General features: G+C 52.2%; 1 protein-coding gene across 1 annotated transcript in view; it reads left to right on the top strand.

Moving 5' to 3' along the window:
* The window catches only part of HSPA12A (heat shock protein family A (Hsp70) member 12A), a 67,117-nt gene that overhangs the window by 39,748 nt on the left and 7,581 nt on the right, over positions 1–19,788 (top strand). The window contains exons 5-9 of the mRNA XM_042907805.1: positions 1,415–1,519; positions 6,345–6,461; positions 14,802–14,973; positions 18,831–18,917; positions 19,454–19,558. Coding sequence (XP_042763739.1) covers positions 1,415–1,519; positions 6,345–6,461; positions 14,802–14,973; positions 18,831–18,917; positions 19,454–19,558 — 586 coding nt within the window. The remainder of the gene's footprint in view (positions 1–1,414; positions 1,520–6,344; positions 6,462–14,801; positions 14,974–18,830; positions 18,918–19,453; positions 19,559–19,788) is intronic.

Genomic DNA, 19,788 nt, shown 5'->3' with positions numbered 1-19,788 from the left:
AAGATACTTAATCCGAGTTACTTAACCTCTCTGCGCCTCCTGTAAAATAGAGACACTGACAGTGCCTTCTTCATGGGGATGTTGTAAGGATTAACGGAATCAAAATACACAAAGCTCTTAGAGCCAGCCTGGTACTTAGTAAGTTCTAGTTAATTGCTAGCTCCCATTATTGCTTTCCTTGTGGGCTCTTAAGTGCTTGCAGATGACAAGACAAATGTTAATGGAAACCCAGCTGCCAGCACCCGGTCTCCAAGGCTGCGTGCTGCTTGGTGTGGTTCTATCTCTGTGAAGCAGAGAGACTTCTGCTAGAAATACATCCTTCCCGGTTCACCTGATGGGATTCAGTGCTGAATAGCAATCTTGTGCAGGTGGAAAGCACGGGAATTTTTTCAGTTTTGAATGTTTTCAGTTCTGAGCCTATGGCTTCCAGGTGCTCGGCCATCTCTCTGAGCCTGGGAGTCGCCTCCCCAAATCTGGAGCGTCTCTGCTGAGCACCAGGGGTGGGAGGTGGCTGGGTGGGAGGAGTGAGTTTGCGTCCATGGCTCAGGACGGCTGACAGGCTCCACGAGGCCGGTTTAGTAGCCTCGTGCCCCTTCATGCTCTAAAGGCAAAGCCTAGTTATCCAGCCGGGATCGATCCGGAGGCCCCACTGATTTTTCACCCTGGCAGTAATGAGCCTGTTGGTTTCGGGCTGACTTGGGAGCGTCCTCCTGATGTGTGCTCCCGTTCTCTGCCCATCTCCACCCTGTGAGCACTTTTCCTGTCGTTTTTTTTTTTATGACCCCAGTCCAGCCAGTGTCTCCCAGAGCATCCTCTACCCAAGGACCAGACTGCTTTAGCTTCTGGCAGAGGAAGGGAGGCAGTGATGCTGTGCTCCCAAGAGGATTAAGCACAAGCCTTAAAATAGGAGCTCTTCTATTTTGGAGACTTGGTTGGCAGCTCATTGGGAAATGAAAGCTTCATGTCTGTTTAAGCATCGTGCACGTCAGCTAGTTGGTGTGATTATTTAGGCCTCCGCCAGGGGGGCTCCTGAGGGTGACCATGTGTGTCCAAGTGTGGAAATAGTATGGAAATGGCATCAGCAGTGGTGCCTGCTGACTTCTCCCCCTTCCTGGGCTCTGTCACTGTGCCGAGACCTCTGCTCTGTGAGGATCCAGGAGAGAGAGAACCAGAGGGAGGGAGGAAAATAGGGAGAAGTGGAGGGAGGGGCTGAAGGGGACAGCAAGGGCCCCCGACAGAGTAAGGGGACAATGCTGCCAGTCTCATTTTGGGGGACACACTATCCTGGTCTACCAAATATCAAGAAACAGAAATATGGCTCACCGGGCTCCCCAGATCCCCAGGTAGCAGTTCCCGAAGCTACAAGGTGTGTTTCTCCTCCCTGGCCTTACTATTCCTTCCTCTCCCCCACCAGGACCTCACCATGGATACAGACTTAATGGCAGCAAACGGCAAGAAAGTCAAAGCCCTTGAAATCTTCGCTTACGCCCTACAGTACTTCAAGGAGCAGGCGCTGAAGGTAGGGCATGTGCCAGGGTCCTGTGGTGGGCGAGGTGCACCTGCCAGCTGGGGGGGAGGGGCGCGGTAACGCCCTGAGGGAGGACAGGTAGGACTGGCATTCAGAAAGCAGGATGAACCCTCGTACACTGCTGGCCGGGATGGAAAATGGCACAGCTGCCGTGGAAAAGTCTGGCAGATTCTCAAGGTTAAACACAGAGCTACCCCATGACCCAGCGATTCTACTCCTCGGCAGACACCTAAGAAAAATGAAAACATGTATTCACACAAAAACTCGCATGTGTTTATAAGCGGCGCTCTCTGTAATAACAGAAAAGCAAAACAGCGCGAACGTCCATCAGCGAGCAGGTTACGAAGTGGGGTTTGTCCCTACAATGGGATATTATTCAGCCATGAAAACGAATAGAGCATTGATGCCCGGGACAACATGGGTGAACCCTGAACACGTTCTGCTAAGGAGGAGAAGCCAGACGATACTGGAGGATTCCATTTGTATGCAATGGCCAGAGGAGGCAAGTCCACAGAGACAGGAAGCAGATTCGAGGTTGCCAGGGGCTGGGGGAGGGGGGAGGGGGGAGGAGTGACAGCTAATAGGAACGGAGTTTCTCTGTGGGGTGATGGACTCAGATAGTGTGATGGTTGCACAACCTTGTGAATATGCTAAAACCCACTGAAATGTACACTCTAAGGAGAATTTTAGGGAGCACCTGGGTGGCTCGGTTGGTTAAGCGTCCAACTCTTGATTTTGGCTCAGATCATGACCTCACGGTTCATGAGTTCTAGTTGCGCATCAGGCTCCATACTGATAGCACCGAGCCTGCTTGGGATTCTGTCTCTCCCTCTGTCTCTGCCCCTCCCACTACCCCCCTCGAAATAAATAAACTGTTTTTTATAAAGGAGAATTTTATGGTATGTGAATTATATCTCTGTAAACAAACAGATAAACAAAAAACAGAAAGACGGGCAGAAGACACACGTAGCAGCTGTGTGATCTCGGGCAATGTGCTTAATTTCTCCAACACCCACCTCCCTAACCTGAAGAGTGGGGCAGGTTGTGTACCTCGTGGGTCGATGTTAAACCTTCCTCCGGGCTGGGCACAGTAAACTATTGGCAAATGGTTGCTGCTGTCCCTCCCAGACCCCACGGAAGCTGCTGGTATATGAGTGAACCCCTGGGATGACTGTTGCAAAGGTTTGTGCAGTGATGGTCCTGGATGTGGGAGAATGGCTAATTTCTAAGTGGAATACAGCTGTCCACTCAGTGTCCTCCCATGGGCATGGTGATGAGTGGGTGTAAATCAGATGTGTGTACTGAGCTTTATCCACAAAGAATTGGGAACTTTAGAAGCCTTTGGTATTATGTGATCACTAGTAGAAATTTAGTGAATTCTAGAAATAGAGTTCTAGAAATAGGGCTCAAGGGAAACAAAGATGTGAGAACGTGATACTGCTTTCATTCATTCAAGTACCTTCTTCATTTTTCTTTCTTTCTTCCTTTCTTTCCTTCTCTTTCTCCCTCCCTCCCTCCCTCCCTCCCTCCCTCCCTTCCTTCCTTCCTTCCTTCCTTCCTTCCTTCCTTCCTTCCTTCCTTCCTTCCTTCCTTCCTTCCTGTGTGCCAGACCCGAAGGAGTGTCAAAATAAACACAGTGTGAAGGAGCATGTAGTCAATGGGTCAGTGTTGTGAGGGGGTAACTAACTGGGTGTTTGGTGAAGGCAGAGATTCTGCCCAAAGTGTAGCATCAGGAAAGGCTCCCTGGACGAGGGGCATTGGGGGCCTGTCACTGGCAGCAGCTGGAAGGGTGGGTGTTTCAAGAACAGCACAGGGGAAGGAGAACACAGCCAACAGCTGTAGAAAGCAAGCAGTTTTGAGCGGGAGAAGGGCACAGCTGTAGAATAGAATGGGAACAATGAGCTCGGGTCGAGGCTGTGCAGAGCCTCGAATGCCAAGCTAAGGAACTTCTTGGGTAATGGAGAGCCGTCAAAGGATTTCTAATAGGGGAATGTCATGGCCACAGAGATAGCATTAGAAGGAGGGAGACCACAGCATCCCAGGGCCTGCAGGGCAGAGGAAAGCCATGTGGAGGCAGCTGACTCCGATCCTAAAGCAGGTGTGTCTGAAGGCTCTGAGACTCTGAGACAGAGTGGCAGGTCATTTAGGGAGCGTGAAGACCAAGAAGAAAGACGGGGGGCGGCGAGGGAAGAAGTGGATCCTGGGAAATAATTCTTCCACCAGAAGGGGAGAGGGGAGAGGACAGAAGAAGGAGTAAGAGGGAGGAGGTAGTAAGGGGAGAGCACCATCATTCCTGGGGACAGCAAAGCAGACCAGGAGGGCCCGGAGAGGTGGACCTGTGTCAGCCTGAACAGCCGAGATCCCAGGGGGATGGGCGCAGCGCCTGGGAGCCCAGACAGCCAAGTGAAGGACTGTCTGCCTGTAGCGGATGTGGACACCCCGAGAAAGGTGAAGGAGCAGAGGGAGGCCGAGTGCTCCTGGGGCCCTTGGGTTAGAAGGAGGAACCAGGGGACTCGGGGAAAATTTAGGACTTGAGAAAGTCCTTGACATTGAATTGTGTTTCAAGTCGGTTAAAGGGAAAAGGGTGAACAGCCTGTCTCAGAAGGGGAGGGAAGAGGTGGAGGGGGCAGAGATCAAGCAGGGGTGCAGGAGGGGGTGTGTGGTTTCGAATATGTCAGCTCAGCTGGAACCTGCTAGCACCTTCTCCCAGCGGGGCACATGCTGTCAAGAAATTCCATGAAGAACAGCTTTTTGAGGAGATTTATAAGGACCGGGCCCTTCACGAGAGGGCTGGCTGGTATTTAAAGGACAGATGGAGTCAGAGGAGGGGTTGTTGCTTGCTGGCCCAGGATAAGCACAGGAGAATATCTACTAAAGCAGCATATCTGAGGAATCACGTGCATGAAGCAGGCTCATCTTTCATGGAGGAAAGCAAGTGAAAGTCCTGACATAATGAGGAGTTTAATTAACGGCAGGGCCCTTTCGCTTCCAAGCTGTACTCCATCCACTGGTGAACAAACAGCTTGTCTAAACAACCTTCCCTCCGGCCAGGAAAGCCCATCATTCATGTTTTGAGCCTTTTCCTGTTTGAAGAGTTTAAAATAGGGGCGCCTGGGTGGCTCAGTCAGTTAAGCGTCTGACTCTTGCTCGGCTCAGGTCCTGATCTCAGGGTCATGAGTTCAAGCCCCACACCGGGCTTCGCGGATTGGACTCTTTACTGGGCCTGAAGCCTTAAAACAAACAAACAAAAAAACCCAGAAAACTCTAAAACAGACTGGATGGTGATCGGCAGCATACTTAGAACCCTTTCTAACCCATCATCACTCATGTGCCTCTAAAGCCCAAGGCAGACCTGCAAGGAAATAAAACACAATGAAACAAACAAACAACCCTGCTGTTTCACACGAGCGTAATGCAGAGATGTTTCTAAAAACATGTTTTAAGAAAGAGTTTACTAAACCTACTTAACACTGCTGACCTGTATGCTTACAAAAGGCTCAGAGGGTAGATTTTATATTATGTGTTCTTGTCACAATTAAAAATGAAAACACTTTTTTTAAAAGGAAAAAAATAAAAGGAACTGACCATCCAACAGGAAGTTAGTTTGGTGAGAGGGTGGGTCGGTCCCCAGATAACTACTGAAAGAGTAGAGGAAATGAGACACCCATCAGAAAAAACAAATGGCCAGCCTATTACTCTTCTGAAACACGTCCCCAGAACCGACTCTGATGTAGGAGGGCAGTAGTGTGTGTTTAGGTTTGATTTCAGATTTGTCTGGTGACTGTGGCAACAGGAGCCAAGGGATAGGAAGGAACTACCTTTATCAGAGGTCTTCTCCGGGCGAGATGTTCCTCGTGTGTTCTCACTTGTTCTTGCCAGAAACACTGTATGTTAGTTTTATTGTCCCCATTTTACAGATGAGAATACTCAGTCTGAGAAGTATTCTAGAGACGTATTTTGTCTGCAGGGTCTTGGTGCAAACCTCTGATGCTTCTGCCCATCCCATTTATCCACGTGGTTTCTGCTGGTGTGGTTTAACCTTGACCAGAAGTTAAGGGCAGCCTGGTTCTTGCTTAGGTCATGTTCATATCCTTCCTGTCCTGCAAGGAGAACTCCCCTGATGTGCTGGCCTTGTGATAAGGTAGAGGACAGTGACCACTCCTTCGACAAGTGGGCCAGGCCCTGTTCTAGACCCGAGACTACATGTAACAATTTAGTTAAGACCTTGGCCTTTAAGAGTCAGGATATACCTGGGTCTGGGTCCAGATTTTGGTTCTGCCATTTCCTAGCTGTGTGGTCATCAAAAGGTTCTGGACATCTCTAAGCCTAAGGTTCCCATCTGTAGAAAAGGCACAGTTATAATCCCTTCCTAATGGGATTCTTGGATTAATGGAGATGAGTTATGCAAAGTGCTTAACAAGGTTGCCACAGAGTAAGTTCCCAGGAAATGGAGCTCTCAGAAAACTATCACCCCTTCCAACACTAGTATAAGCTAGGGATTATTATCCCCATTGTGCAGATAAAGAAACTGAGGCCTGGGAGACTGTCACTTTCCCTGTCACATGATTCAGAAGTGGCCAAAGGCTTCTGATTTCCCCACCTCCTGCCTGCAGTCACGTTCAGTGAGTGAAAGGAGCTGAGCTCCCTGCTTGTGGAATATTCAGGAAACAGACCCTTGCGTCCTGACACTGGAAAGTTCAGGAGGTGGCCTAGTAGTTACCCCAAGAGTTCATGGCCAGGAAGCTTGGAATTCTCGGTGAAGCTGTAGGAGGACCAGCTGTGTCCACTTGACCTGCTGCATTTCCCTTGGTTTTAGGAGCTGAGTGACCAAGCGGGATCGGAGTTTGAGAACTCTGACGTCAGATGGGTCATCACAGTGCCCGCCATTTGGAAACAGCCCGCCAAGCAGTTCATGAGACAAGCTGCCTATCAGGTGAGTGTGGGGGTGGGGCCGGTGGGGGCCCAGGATGCCCGCAGTGGTGACTGTCACCCCACTCGGGTGTCCCCAGCACTCGTAGGCCTCCCTGGGAGGTAGTGAGGGGTCTCCCACTGGCGAGGGGACATAGCGCCTTTCTCCTGGGGGAGGAACGGGGGTCATATCCACAGGGGTTGGGCTGGGCCCGGTTTTCTTTCTCATTTTATACCTTCTGTACTGCAGACTCCCCAGGGCTAGGATTTCAAAGTGGGGTGCCGAGACATTTCTCTGTGGGTGAATGGAAGTGAGAACCTCAAGGAACAGGCTTGGGCAGCAAGAATGTTTGAAGAAGAAAAGAATAAAGACAAGGCCAATGGCCATGAACCAGGCACATCAGGGCTGCTGTGGAGGTTGAAAGCTGCACGTCCGTGGCTGGGAAATAAGGGAAACACGATTGTGTTCTGCACGTTTCACCTTGGGAGCAACACAGGAGCACACACAGGGGGCCAGGGGGTGGTGAGGTCGCCACACCTGCGTGGTGGCAGGCACGTGGATGAGGGAGCGGCACGGCTGAGCACGGTGCCAGTCAGCACCACGGCGCCATGGACAGAGCATTCCAGTGTCAGTGGCCGGCCTGTCCCTCCTGGGCGCTGGGGCATCACTGGTGCCGTGGACCTGTTCGCAGGCAACCTGTGCCATGATGGGGCTGCCACCAGGGTCTGACTTCATGCCAGGGGTGGCTGGCCGTGCTGACCCGCTGTGCTGACCCACAGGTCAGAGCTGGCTCCGGCTGTACTTAATCCCCTGGGTTAATGCAAGCCCACCCTGGGGCCTGGGCCCCCTCTGTGCAGTGAGAGTCCATTTCAGAACCTTCAATTGGAGCTGGGCTGGGGAAAATCACAAAGGTAATAGATGCCCCTTCCCCGGCCCGGCCAATACCTCCCAGGGATCAGCCACCTTCCCCAGGGGATAGATCTCTGATGTTGAGTTTGTGGCCATAAGTAGGAACCTTTCCTTCCAAGTAACCCACTGGATCAACCTTGAGCACCGAATGTAGCAGAATGGTCGTGGGTACCATGACACCTTCACTGGGGCCATAGATTGTCCTCAACACTTGGAGCTTTACTCCAGGTGCCGGACAGAGATCAAGGGAGAGCAATGTCCCCATTCCTCAGTCTCCCCACTTCTCTTTCTTCCCTCCTCGCTGTAGGCTCTCCCCTCTGCCCTCCCCTTCAGCGTGAGAATCTGGCCCAGCCTATGTATCTTCCAAAAATAGATTTGTTTTTATAGGGATGAAGGAAGAGGGTGGAAGTGCCAGAAAGAGGCAACTTCTTTAAAAAAGGAAGAAACCAAATGCGGTTTAGCTGTCCACAGAAACCCTGGGCACCCTGGAGCTTTTCCACAGCGTCAGCCGTCAGGCCGTGTCCGGAGACAGGACGCGGGAGCACAGCTGTCGCACAAAGGCACAGCCCTATGTTCTCCGTTTTCACAGGGAGGGTACTCAGGATTCGTGACTTTGACTCTCGTTTTCCCACAGGAAAACTTCAACAACAAACATGTGACCCGGAAAAGGGTCAGTTCTTGTTTTTAGCCTGAAAAAGAAAGAGGTGCAAGGACTGACAGACTTGTCAGGGCTGTTGGAGCCTTGGGCTGGCTCCTGCCTCTCTGGGCAGTGAGGCCTGGCGGGCAAGCCCCTTGCATGCCCAGCGGGAAGGAAACGAGGCACTTGGGGGTGCGGTGCCCTCCAGGGTTTGGCAGAATCAAAATGGCACCTCAGAGGGTAGATGATAGATAAGCACCTCCTCAGAGGGGTGAATGTGACCGGGTTTATGGACATGGGGAATTTTCTTTCTGAAGCCCAGAGACCCACTGTAGACAGGCCTATCCTTTGGATGCTGGCTAACTTCTGTCGGGTGCAGCGTGTGTGCAGCTTAATCTTTGGCTCTGTGTAATTCTTTTTAAAGAATGACAGTTTAGGGGCACCTGGGTGGCTCAGTCAGGTATGCGTCCGACTTCGGCTCAGGTCATGATCTCACGGTCCATGAGTTGGACCCGCGTCGGGCTCTGTGCTGACAGCTCGGAGCCTGGAGCCTGCTTCGGATTCTGTGTCTCCCTCTCTCTCTGCCCCTTCCCTGCCCGTGCTCTGTCTCTCTTTCTCTCTCTCTCTCTCAAAAAATAAACATTAAAAGAAAAATTTAAAGAATTACAGTTTAAAGTCACTGAATGGATTTCAAGATGGCAGGGGCCATTCAATCATTCTTTGTTAACTCATTCATTTATTCATTAAATCCATACTGGAGGACTTCTGTGTCGATGTGGTCGACACTAGAGTCATATCCTGTATGACCAGGATAAAGGCCCCGCTCTCAAGTGGCTCACAGCTGAGTGGGTCAGTGAAGCCTTTTGTACTTTGGGAAGCGGGGCGGAGGGTGCTAAAGGGGCACAACTGCTTTGCCAACTAGTCTATGGTGTCTTTAGCCTGTCTTCTGGAAGAGTCCCCATGACAAAATGGAAATGAAGTGTGGCCAAAATTGGCATCTCTCCAGTTCTCTCTTCTTATCCTCCATTAATTGTGCAGAATAAGAAAAATGTGTACCCACGATAGTTAATTTTATGTGTAAACTTGACCAGATATGTAAACTGCCACGTTTGGTCAGACATCATTCTGACTGTTGCTGCGAGGGTATTTTTGAATGAGATTAACATTTAAATTGACTGACTAAATAAAGTAGATCGCCCTTTGTAGGATGGGTGGGCCTCATCCAATCAGTTGAAGACCTGACTGAAACAAAAACTCCCTAGAATAAGAAGGAAACCCTCCTGCCTGCCTGCCTGCCTTCAGATTGGAACATTGTTTTTTTGTTTTGTTTTTTGTTTTTTGTTTTTTTTTTTTCCCTGCCTTTGGACTCAAACTGAAACATCAGCTCTTCCTGGGTCTTCAGCCTCCTGGCAAGGGAACTATATCATCAGCTCCCATGGTTCTCCAGCTTGCTGACTGTAGACCTTGGGGCTTGTCAGTCTCCATAATTGTGTGAGCCAATTCTTTATGAAAAATCTCTTTCTATGCTTACAAAGATCCTACTGGTTCTGTTTCTCTGGAGAACGCTAATACAGAACATGAGCAAACACCACAGTTCTTGGCCACCCAGCTTCTGAGATCTGAGAATGCCCACCCAACCTTTCAGCCAAAGTGCTGCCCACCAGCCTGGCTGCAGGTGGAGGGCTGGAGGGATGAGGCAGAATGGTGCTCCGTCAGGGCAGCTGGACAACTGGTCACATCTACCCTGCTTGCATGCAGGAATCGGAGTCCCTCCTTCATGCTGAGCCCGAGTTCATGGCGCAGTCCCGTGGGGGCTGTGCTTCACCCCTCCACTGGCCTGGGCGGAGGGGTAAGAGGCCCGGATGCAGAGCAGGTGATGAGGCTCTGCGCAGCGTCGTGGATGGACGGTCCTGGGGCCTCCGCTCAGAAGTCTGTGATTCAGTGCTGGGGTTGGTGGGGGACCGCAGAGCACTCTATGGATACCGTTTTATCTGTGAAACGCCCAAAACTCCTCTTGTGTCAAATGCTTGTCGAAAAAGTGGGTTAAATCTCTATCTTTTATAATTCGCAGCCTCAGGACACCTTTAGACTCTCTAAGAGCATTCCGTGAACAGATGGTAACAGGAGGAACAGCTGATTCCTCTGCTGAGGCCTTCAGAAAAGACCTAGAATAGGAAAGAGTTCACTGAGTCTTGAGGGATAGTCATCACGCATAGGAAATAGTCCAGCTGATTTCTAGAGGCATTTTGCCTGAAAAATGCATGACGCTAGTGGGTTCCGGCAGCCTGTCAAATAAAAGGCGGTCCCTTACGTACGATGAGCTCACTTAACATGGGGTTACAGCTTGCGCTGGCTTCCTTTCCTTGAACATACTGCAGTGAAAAATAATCACATCCGGGAAAAAAACCAACAGCGACAGCCCATGACACCTGGAAGGGGTGCGCGGCTGGAGCCCGTGCAGCTTGACGTGAGACCAGCAGGGCACCTGCCTGGTCTGGCCATCCTCCACGGCCGTGCACATGGTCAGTCCCTGGCGGGTTGTCCTGGCTCACGGCGGGGCTGAAGGGAAGAGCAGTCAGTGCAAACACCCATGTCCTGGGCCCCCTCGTGCATGGTTTTTTCACACACCTGTTCCTCCCAGGTAGGGCTCATGACCAGGAAGCAGTGCTCTAAGAACGACTACAGCAGCGGTCCTGCCGCCCCAGATTCGTGCGGGAGTCAAATGGGAGGGTGCACTCTTGGCTCAGACACTGTCTGTTTCTAGAATCCCGGGTCACATCAGCAGAAGGCTCCCATTCACTTACCTGGAGACAAGGGCCAGGAAATCACAGAATGAAGCCTGGCTGGCGGGACATACATTCATTCATTCAGCAGCAACTACCCCCTGAGCGCCTACTGTGTGCGGTGGGGCAAGAAGGCCTTGCTGCTGCCCTTAGAAAACGTAGCATCTTGCAGGAGAGGCTCGCTACCTCTGCATGATCTGCAGTTGGAGACAGAATATGCTAGATGCTAGGCCAGCCGGGGCCCAGTGGAGAGAGAGTTCTGCTGGAACAGCAGCTGCAAGGGACCAGCTCCAGAGGCAGAAGTAGCAAAGGCAGCGAGCGTTTCCCCTGCTCTGGTTGACCTGGGCTCCTGACAGGTGCCAGGTTGAGGGCTGCTGCTGAGAATGACTGCAGGGGTTTATATAAACCCCAGAAACTGAAGCCCACCCTCCAGGCGTCCTGCCGGGAGATAAAGACATCCAGGTTTTTCAGAATCTGGAAGATCCTTTTGTATCTCTTCTTTTTCTTGGAGTCCACAGGCTGCTTGGGGACCCCTCCTGGGGAGATGGCATCTGGCAGAGCCAGCTGCCTCCTGTTGCCTCAACCCTGCAGCTCACCACTGTGGCCCCCGTGGGGGTTGCTGGTGGGGACACGGCCTCTCACTCTCTCTGGGGAGCAGGATGGGCACTGAGCTTGAGCACAGGAGTGTGGTTACTTGTCCTGGGCCTCTTGCCAATATTACCTTTTCCTCTCGCTCTGCTTTGGGGTCCTCTGCACTTCTGCTTCCCACCTGTGTCCTCTCCTGGGTGCCGTGGGGAACCTTCTGTGGAAATGGGTCAAAGCTTTTGCTGTAGAGCCAAGGCCAGCCCAGCTGGGGAGGGACAGATGAAAGGCCTCCCCTGAGGGGTGCAGCTATGCTGTTCTGGGAAATGTGGGGCAGTCTGTGTGTCTTCTGTGCGTTCAGGATGTGGGAGCATCATCCCAGGGGGAACCTGGATTGTGTAAGTCACACACCGGGTACACTCGGGCACCTCAAGTTGTATGACTAGACTCCAGGCTCTTTGTTCTCCTGGATGACTTTCTTTTTTTTTTCCCTTCAACGTTCACTTATATTTGAAAGAGAGAGAGAGGGAGACACAGAATCCGAAGCAGGCTCCAGGCTGTCAGCACAGAGCCCGATGCGGGGCTCGAACCCACGGACCACGAGATCATGACCCGAGCCGAAGTCAGATGCTTAACCAACTGAGCCACTCAGGCACCCCTCCCCCCTGGACTTTTTGATTCGGTTTTCCGTATGGGTGCTTCACTGTAAATCACAGGGGCCGCTCACAGTTTCAAGGAAGGTGTGGAGAGGAATGAAGGCATCTCGTTTTTCTTATTTTCCCCACTTGTCCCCCCACTGCCAAGCCCAGGCTCCCGCAGCTCTTCTTGGCCCCATGGAGACCGCCTGGCCGCTTGACATCCCAGTGGGACACATGGCCCTAGCGAGACCTTCCTCCTTGCTGCCACCCTTGGGCAGGGCGCTGGTGCTCCCCTCCCCCCACCCCTTCTCCCAGGCTGTTTTCCCTTCTGAACTTTGAAAGAGTGCCTTAAACATTTAGGCCTAGTTGTTTCTTTGTAGTTAGTTTTCCCTTCTTCATCCCGTTTTGTGGAGGCTGGACCTGTCCGTTTCTGTTCTAGGAGGCCCTTGACTTTACAAACCCAGCCAGGTGGTGAAGTCAGTCTTCGAGAGCGGTCCTTTAGAAGGGGGCTCCTCCTGGTTTTATTTTGGATTTCTTCTGGGACCCTGGGGATTGAGGTGCAGAGGTTGCAACTTTCCTGGTGACACGTAGGTGTGTAGCCCTTGTCCTCTGTCACTGGGCGCTGCAGCCTTCAGCTGTCTTGGTGTTAAGGGTGCCTAATGTGACCCTGAGGGAAAGTGAGGCTGGGGGGTGGGACTTCTAGTCCCTTGAGTGGGGAGCAGTGGGAAACCTTGTGATGCACCCGGGTCAGTGGCCTGTTGACTGATGGGCACCCTGGGCTTCTTCAACCCAAGGGACCAAACTGATGGGCGCAGATGCCCCCAGTATGGTTGGCCACAGCCGAGGGCACAGGGCAGTAAGGAGGCAGTTTTTCTGTGGATGGTGTAGGTTTTGTAGAGTCGGTCTGCCAGAAGGGGTTCTACCACTCGTGAGGCATTTGATATCGGGAGGGGGGATATTTAAGTCACCTGCCTGCCAATGGTGTCTCATTAGGACACAATTAATTGGTTCATTTGGGGTATGGTTATTATGGAGAATCGACTGAGTAGAGGTAACATGCCACGTAGTGCTGTTCCGGAGTAAATGGGCCAAGAGATTGTGCCTTTAAACCAGTTGAAGGAGGAACAGTAGAGACACCTGGGAAGTTTTATTCAAGGCCAAAGGCCTGCGTCCCACACCAGTACCTGGAGTTACCGAAAGCAGGAGAGCCAAGAACCAAAATAAAGGAGCCGGTCTGCAAGGCCCAAGAGTGGGCCTAGGCCTGCTCGGCCGCATTTGAGCCTAAGACCGCCCGGCAGGTTTCATGTCCCGGGAAACCCGGGACAGTCGATCATTCCACTTCTCTGAGCCTTGGTTTCTTTCTGCATAAAGTGAAGACGTTAGGGGCGCCTGGGTGGCTCAGTTGGTTAAGCCTCCGACTTCAGCTCAGGTCATGATTTCATGTGTGGTTCGTGAGTTTGAGCCTCGTGTAGGGCTCTGTGCTGACAGCTCGGAGCCTGGAGCCTGCTTCGGATTCTGTGTCTCCCTCTCTCTCTGCCCCTTCCTTGCTCATGCTGTTTCTCCTTCTCTCTCTCAAAAATAAATAAACGTTAAAAAAAAAAGTAAAAAAAAAAATAAAGTGAAGACATTGGACAAAAGGCCAAGACGGCCCTTTTAGCATTTCTGATATTCTAACCTGACCCCCCCCCCCCCCCGCCCCCCGCCATCTCCTTGCACAATAATTGAACCTGCTAAGCCCCTTCCCTCTGTGAGTCTAGGCCGGCTCCTCCTGGTGACAGGTCATATGCATATGTGGCATTAGACCTTCCATCCCTGATCTACAGGTTGAGTCACTAAACCTTATGGGTCTGGTGTAGACCTGGGGTCTTCTCCAAAGTGGCTAGGGCACAAGGGCAGCATCCCGAGGTTCCCTAGGAAGCGGCAACAAAGAGAGCAAACAGTGGTAACGGCCGAAGAGCGCTTCTCTGGTCCGTCTTGCTGGTAACCAGGACCCCTTGGGCCTGAACAGCTCCAACAAGCAAGTGAGGCCTCTCGCTCCAGTTCAAGGCCACAGGAGGTGGGCAGGAACGTGTCACAGGCCACGCCAGGCTCATTTCTCTGAGTGCCCCCCGAAGAGTGCTCCTGGAGCCTCCTGGCTGGCTCTTGTAAGGGTCTGTGACTGGAACAAGCCAGATGTCACAGAGCAAAAGCATTTCAGCTATTAAAGGGGTAAAGGCTTTGAGTAAAATAACTGCCAGCTGCCTTTTGACCCATATTCTAGAAAACGTGAGACTACGTGGGATTTCAGGAGGGCTTTCTCCCAGAGCCCTGGAGTCCTAGTGTGCTGAAGTCATGTCTGATTCCCATACAGCCAAATCAAATGCGTGCATGGCTGAGGCCCAACCATGGTCCATTGTTTCCTAGGCCACCAAATATCGGGGGTTTGCTCTTAGACCACCTGGCCCATTGTAACCAGAAACAGACTACCTGCCTTCCATCTTCTGGTGGTTTACAGAGCTTTGGGGCCTTTCCCCCTTCATGCATCTCAGTTCTGGGCCAAGCAAGTCCCAAATGTAAGAGGCCCCATGACCCGGAGAGCCCTGCATTTCCCAGAAGCACTCATACGTTTTCTTTGTCCACTCCGCAGTGTTTGGGTGCCTGGCTTGGGGCCCAGCACCCAGTCACCCCTGATCGATAGCGCTGCAGAGATCTATGGAGGGAATTAAGCAAGCAGAGCATGGCTGTCCCTTCCTTGGGGGTGTAGGTGCAAGGTGAGTGTCCTCAGAGTGACACTGCCTGGGGAGCCTGGGTCCCAGCCTCTGCCTCTGTCTTCCAGGCAGGCCTGGCCTCCCCGGACAACTCGGAGCAGCTCATCATTGCCTTGGAGCCCGAGGCGGCCTCCATCTACTGCCGGAAGCTGCGGCTGCACCAGATGATCGAGCTGAGCAGCAAGGCCGCGGTCAACGGGTACAGCTCCAGTGACACAGTGGGAGCTGGGTTTGCACAGGGTACCTCCTGCTCTCTCTCTCCCCTCCCCGCTCTCTCCCATCCCAACCCTGCATGTTTTGGGCCCTGATTATTTAAGGCCTTTAGCGCGGTAATGAAGAACCGAGATGTTCCCAGAGGCGTCGGCTGTGAGCACGTCTGTTCTCAGCGCCCCCTCCGGGACCCCTCCAGGGCCCCTTGTAAACTCCGCAGTGGTCACCCCGGTTCATCACCTCCCACACGTGTGCCTCAGGTGGCTCAGGTGGGAAGGGTGCTTCTCTCCAAGAACCGGAGAGATGGCCCCAGAGCAGCTCCTGGTTTTACATTTTACTAGGCTTTTAATTTTTCTTGTTTATTAACTGATTCTTAATCGAATCCCACTTGGCCTGTTATTAATTCCCCCATTAAGGCTGTTGAGTTATTGCTGACTCACTCACTGGGGCCGCTTCGTGTGTGATGAGCTCATTATGTGTCTTAACCGTGAACCTGGCGAGAGTTTAAAATACGGATGAAAGGGGCAGAGGCTTCCTGACCCCACTGGTGCTCACGTAGCTGTGGGAAGGAGTACCGCCTAGGGAGATCCAGGATGGGTATTAAGGAACTTTTTCTCTTTAGTAGTTACTTGTGTGCCAGTTGGTCACATTCTTGGTCCTAAGAACTGTTTTCCCTGGTATCCAGGGCTCTGTGAGTCTGTCCAGGGCCACAGAGTTTTCAGACATCCTAGGTCAGAGTCAGAGCCACCGAGGTGAGCGAGTTCAGGCACTAATCAGAGCGCTGTGAGTGCCGTTTCCAGGTCAGGGCCTCGAGGGCAGAAACCCACCCATCACCCATGCCTACCCCATCCTGGAAGGCCCTGGAAGGGAGGAGGAGAGGGAGAACGTTAGCTAGAACTGCGGCCCATTGTCCCCCTACAGCCTGGTTCCAAGTTTTCCTTGCTCCCCACACCCAAAGCCTGTCTCTGTACTGCCCAAGGCGCTGGGGCCCTGGCTCAGCCTTTGCAGGTGTGCATTCCTGCCCAGGCCCTGGGTCCTCTCCTCCAGAACTCTCCTCTTCCTCTTCATGGGGGCCACTCTGCCCCAGAGGCCACCACTCTGCATTTTCAACCCAAGATGGAGGAGTCTGTGAACCTCCGCCACGAGACAATGGCCAGGCATTCCCTTGGTCCCCAGGCTGCTGTCTCAGGCTGCCGGGGCTGAGTGCTAACACCTCAGAAGCAAGCGGGCTCTCCTTTGACTCCGAGGGCTCGATTTGCTTTTTCTGGGCAATGCTTAGCCTCCACCGAGGCATGCCGCGGCTGGCCTTACTGCTAACTAAGTCAAATGTGTTAACATGTTACATACTCGGCACAGCCTATTTAATTAAATTTTCGTCTTCATCATTGTAATTGGAAAAGAGACGCATGACTGACTGGGCTTCATATCTTACATGCTACTTCCTGCCGGTTCATAAACAAAAATTCACGTCAGAATTAGCTAATTGTAGTGCGGCTCCTAATGCTTCTGAAGTGTAACATTCGCATTGAAGGGGAAACTGGTTTTGAATGCTTGCCTTCCCCGAGGGCTCAGGTTTTGGTTCCCTTTCCTTTAACATGGCCTGTCCGCCCCACACTGTGTCTGTGTCCTGTGCCTTGTGGGATTTGCTCTTGTCTTGTGCTCAGAGGGTCTTTTTGGTTTTTGAAATCCTCAAATTGTTGGCCACCACCCCTCAGAGGGGCAGTGACGCAGGGGTTCTCTCTCAGCCTTGTTTTACAGTTGGTCTGTCTCCCAGAAGGAAGGGGTGCTGCCTGGGGAGGCCTGGCAGAGCACTTAATCAGGAGTACCCTGGATGGCATTAAGGCCCTGAGCCCTCCTGGGCTGTTCTCTGGCCTCTGATGCTCCTTCGTGATGGGCGCCCTGTGGACACTACTGACGGGAATGGGAATGCCACTGTGCCCCCAGCACCGCAGGGTTGCTGTTAGCATTATTTTGCGCCAAAAGGATTTCATGAGATCAGTAAAGGATATATTTTTCTTAATGTTGGGCTTAATTTGCCCCAAAGTGTGATAATTTTTTTGAGAGCTCAGAATATGTTTTATTAGTCTTGCTTGGTCTTTTTTCTTTTTTTTTTTTTTTTACTGTTTATTTTTGAGAGAGAGAGAGAAACAGACTGTGAGCAGGGGAGGGGCAGAGAGAGAGGGAGGCACAGAATCTGAAACAGGCTCCAGGCTCTGAGCTGTCAGCACAGAGCCCGACGCAGGGCTTGAACTCACAAACCGTGAGATCATGACCTGAGCCGAAGTCGGACGCTTAACCGACTGAGCCACCCAGGCGCCCCTTGCTTGGTCATTTTTTAGGACTGCCATTTGTTAGCCGTCTAGATTGTTTTAGCAAACCAAATGCCCCCAACAAGGTCCGTGATAGAAGTTCATGGGGAGTCAGTGCTGGGGACAGGAGTTTGGGGATCCCTCCCAGGTCTGCAGGGACTCTTTGATCCGAGGGCCTCACCACTGTACTCCAAGGCCCAAGGAATTCAGAGCTGACAGGCACTTGCCATTCTAATCCCCAGGGAAGACGCTGTTTTGCAAACACAGTGCTCCTTGCTAGAAGAGGCTAGAGGGTCAAGGGTCCTTAATTGGATAACTAACAACAGACGGATTTATAAGGCACTTCGAAGTCAGCAGCACCAGTTTAGGGACGGGAAAAATTGGTGGGGGGCGAGGTTGTGGGATGGGGCAGCAGAGCAGTGGACAGAGACTTTATCTGTGAAGTTGGGGGTTGCTCTAAGTTGTTCACTGTAGTGGCCATTTCTTGGGTAGCAGGTCTCATACTTGGTGCTTTGCCTTCCTTATCACCTACTGTGTGCTGGGTGTCACATTGGGTGCTGAGGAAAAATCGGAGAACCAGTCCCTGCTCTGCTGGTGAGGAACTGAGGCCAAGTGTTATTATCCCCATTTTATGGATGGGGAAGGTGAGGCCCAGAGGGGTTAAATGATTTGCCCCACTTCCCACCTCGGCTGTGCCCTGCTGGTTCCCAGCTACCCTCTCGCGGCCCCTTTCCCATCTCCTAACATTCGTGTTCTGCTTTTTCAGATTTCAGTGTAAATCATTAAATCTCAAAGGCATGAGGGTCCATGGCCCAAGGGTTGATTTTGAGCTGCAAGACAGAGTCGTGGGAACTGCAAGTCCCTTAACCTTGTCTGACCTGGTTTCCTCCTCTGAACAGAAGGATGATGATTTGTGCCTTGTCTGCCTCACAGAGCTGTCAGGGGGCCTGTGAGGGATGCAGTGACCCCACCCAAGGCGTCACAGCCCCTCAGTGCCCCGGGGGCACAGCCATGTTGTTCCCCAGTGTTAGGAAAAAGGTGGCCAGGGCTTTGCTAGGTTTGGATGGGCCACCTGTGGCTGAAGCGCCACCTGGTGGCAGAAGAGCACATTGGCTTCACCCAGGTCGGGGAAATGGCTTCCATGCAGTTTATCCAGCATCCAGATTAGGAAAACATACCCGACATTCCTTGCAGCAGACAGAGTTCCTTGAGGTGAAATTATTTAACCAAGTGCACTGCAAGCTTCTTGGCAGACACGTCCCTCCCTGGGACAGCAAAGCCAGGAATTTGGTTGATTTATTAACCCTTTACCCCAGAAAGTGTCACTGGGGGGGAAGGGCTTCTCCAGGGTGAGCCTTCCAGCAGGGTACAGGCCCAGCTGCCATGCAGTGAATAGACAGACGCTGGTGAAAATGGTCTGGCTCTGAGGTTCCCAGTGTTGCGTTTATGTAATCATTTTGGTCAAGTATCGCTACACGTTCCCTCCCTAAACCTCACGCTGTTGCCTCCGCTGACTGCAGACGACTGCCAGCCTTTTCATGCTTTCTCACCCGTCCTTTTCTTTCTGTCGGCCACTAGCTAAGGAGCACATACGGCGTAATCGGCAGAGTCGGACCTTTTTGGTGGAGAATGTCATAGGAGAGATCTGGTCCGAGCTGGAGGAAGGTAGCGTCCTTGAACGTCCTTTGCCCCTTGCTGGATGCGTTTTGTGCTGCTGGCAAAAATGCATTCCTGTTTGCTCCTTTTGCATTTCTGGAAAACGTTCAAAATCGGTTGGTTTTAAAGACCACTGTGCCAAGGAGAACTTTTTGGGGCCTGTAAGTTTGCATGTTACAAAACCATACAGACTCTTCCGAAGAAAAGCAGGAACTGGAGCTCCCCAGTTCCAGAGTAAGTCTTGGGTTAAACAGCAGGTCATGCGATGGCAGGACATTGTCCACTCGTGCCTGCCAGGTCTGCAGCAGCTTTAAAGATTCGCTCGTCTGGGTTCTTTATCGCCATGCTCACCGGCACTCCTGGGCAGACACTACCCCGGTCCCTTCCGTCGGGAATAACTTGCCGAGCGGCCCATCAGCGACACCGCTGTATTAATGAGAAGCGTTGCCGCAAGTTTAGCTGGGTGTGCCGAGTCATCACCCCCCAGCTTGTTTCAGGATGGGGCTGACCAGCGGCCTACGTAAAGGGTGGATGTTTTTAACCAGGTGACAAGTACGTGGTTGTGGACAGTGGCGGTGGCACCGTCGACCTGACTGTCCATCAGATACGGCTACCGGAGGGACACCTTAAAGAACTGTATAAAGCAACAGGTGAGCCCCGGCATGGCCGATTTTCTCCTTCCTGAGCTGTTTCTCTCCTGTCGGATTTCTCTTGCTATTTCGTTCTCTCACTGCATTCTGCACGTGGGATTCCAGGCCCCGAGGGGTACGATACCCAGATGCCCGTGTGGGGCCGGAGAGCAAGATGCAGTTAAATGCTCTTCAAAACACAAACCACCGTAGGGGCGCCTGGGGGGCTCAGTCGGTTGAGCATCCGACTT

The sequence above is a fragment of the Panthera leo genome, chromosome D2, assembly GCF_018350215.1.
Source record: "Panthera leo isolate Ple1 chromosome D2, P.leo_Ple1_pat1.1, whole genome shotgun sequence".
NCBI classification, from domain to species: Eukaryota; Metazoa; Chordata; class Mammalia; order Carnivora; family Felidae; genus Panthera; species Panthera leo.
The sequence above is the reverse complement of the archived record's forward strand: the minus strand, read 5'-3'. Positions and strand labels throughout refer to the sequence as shown.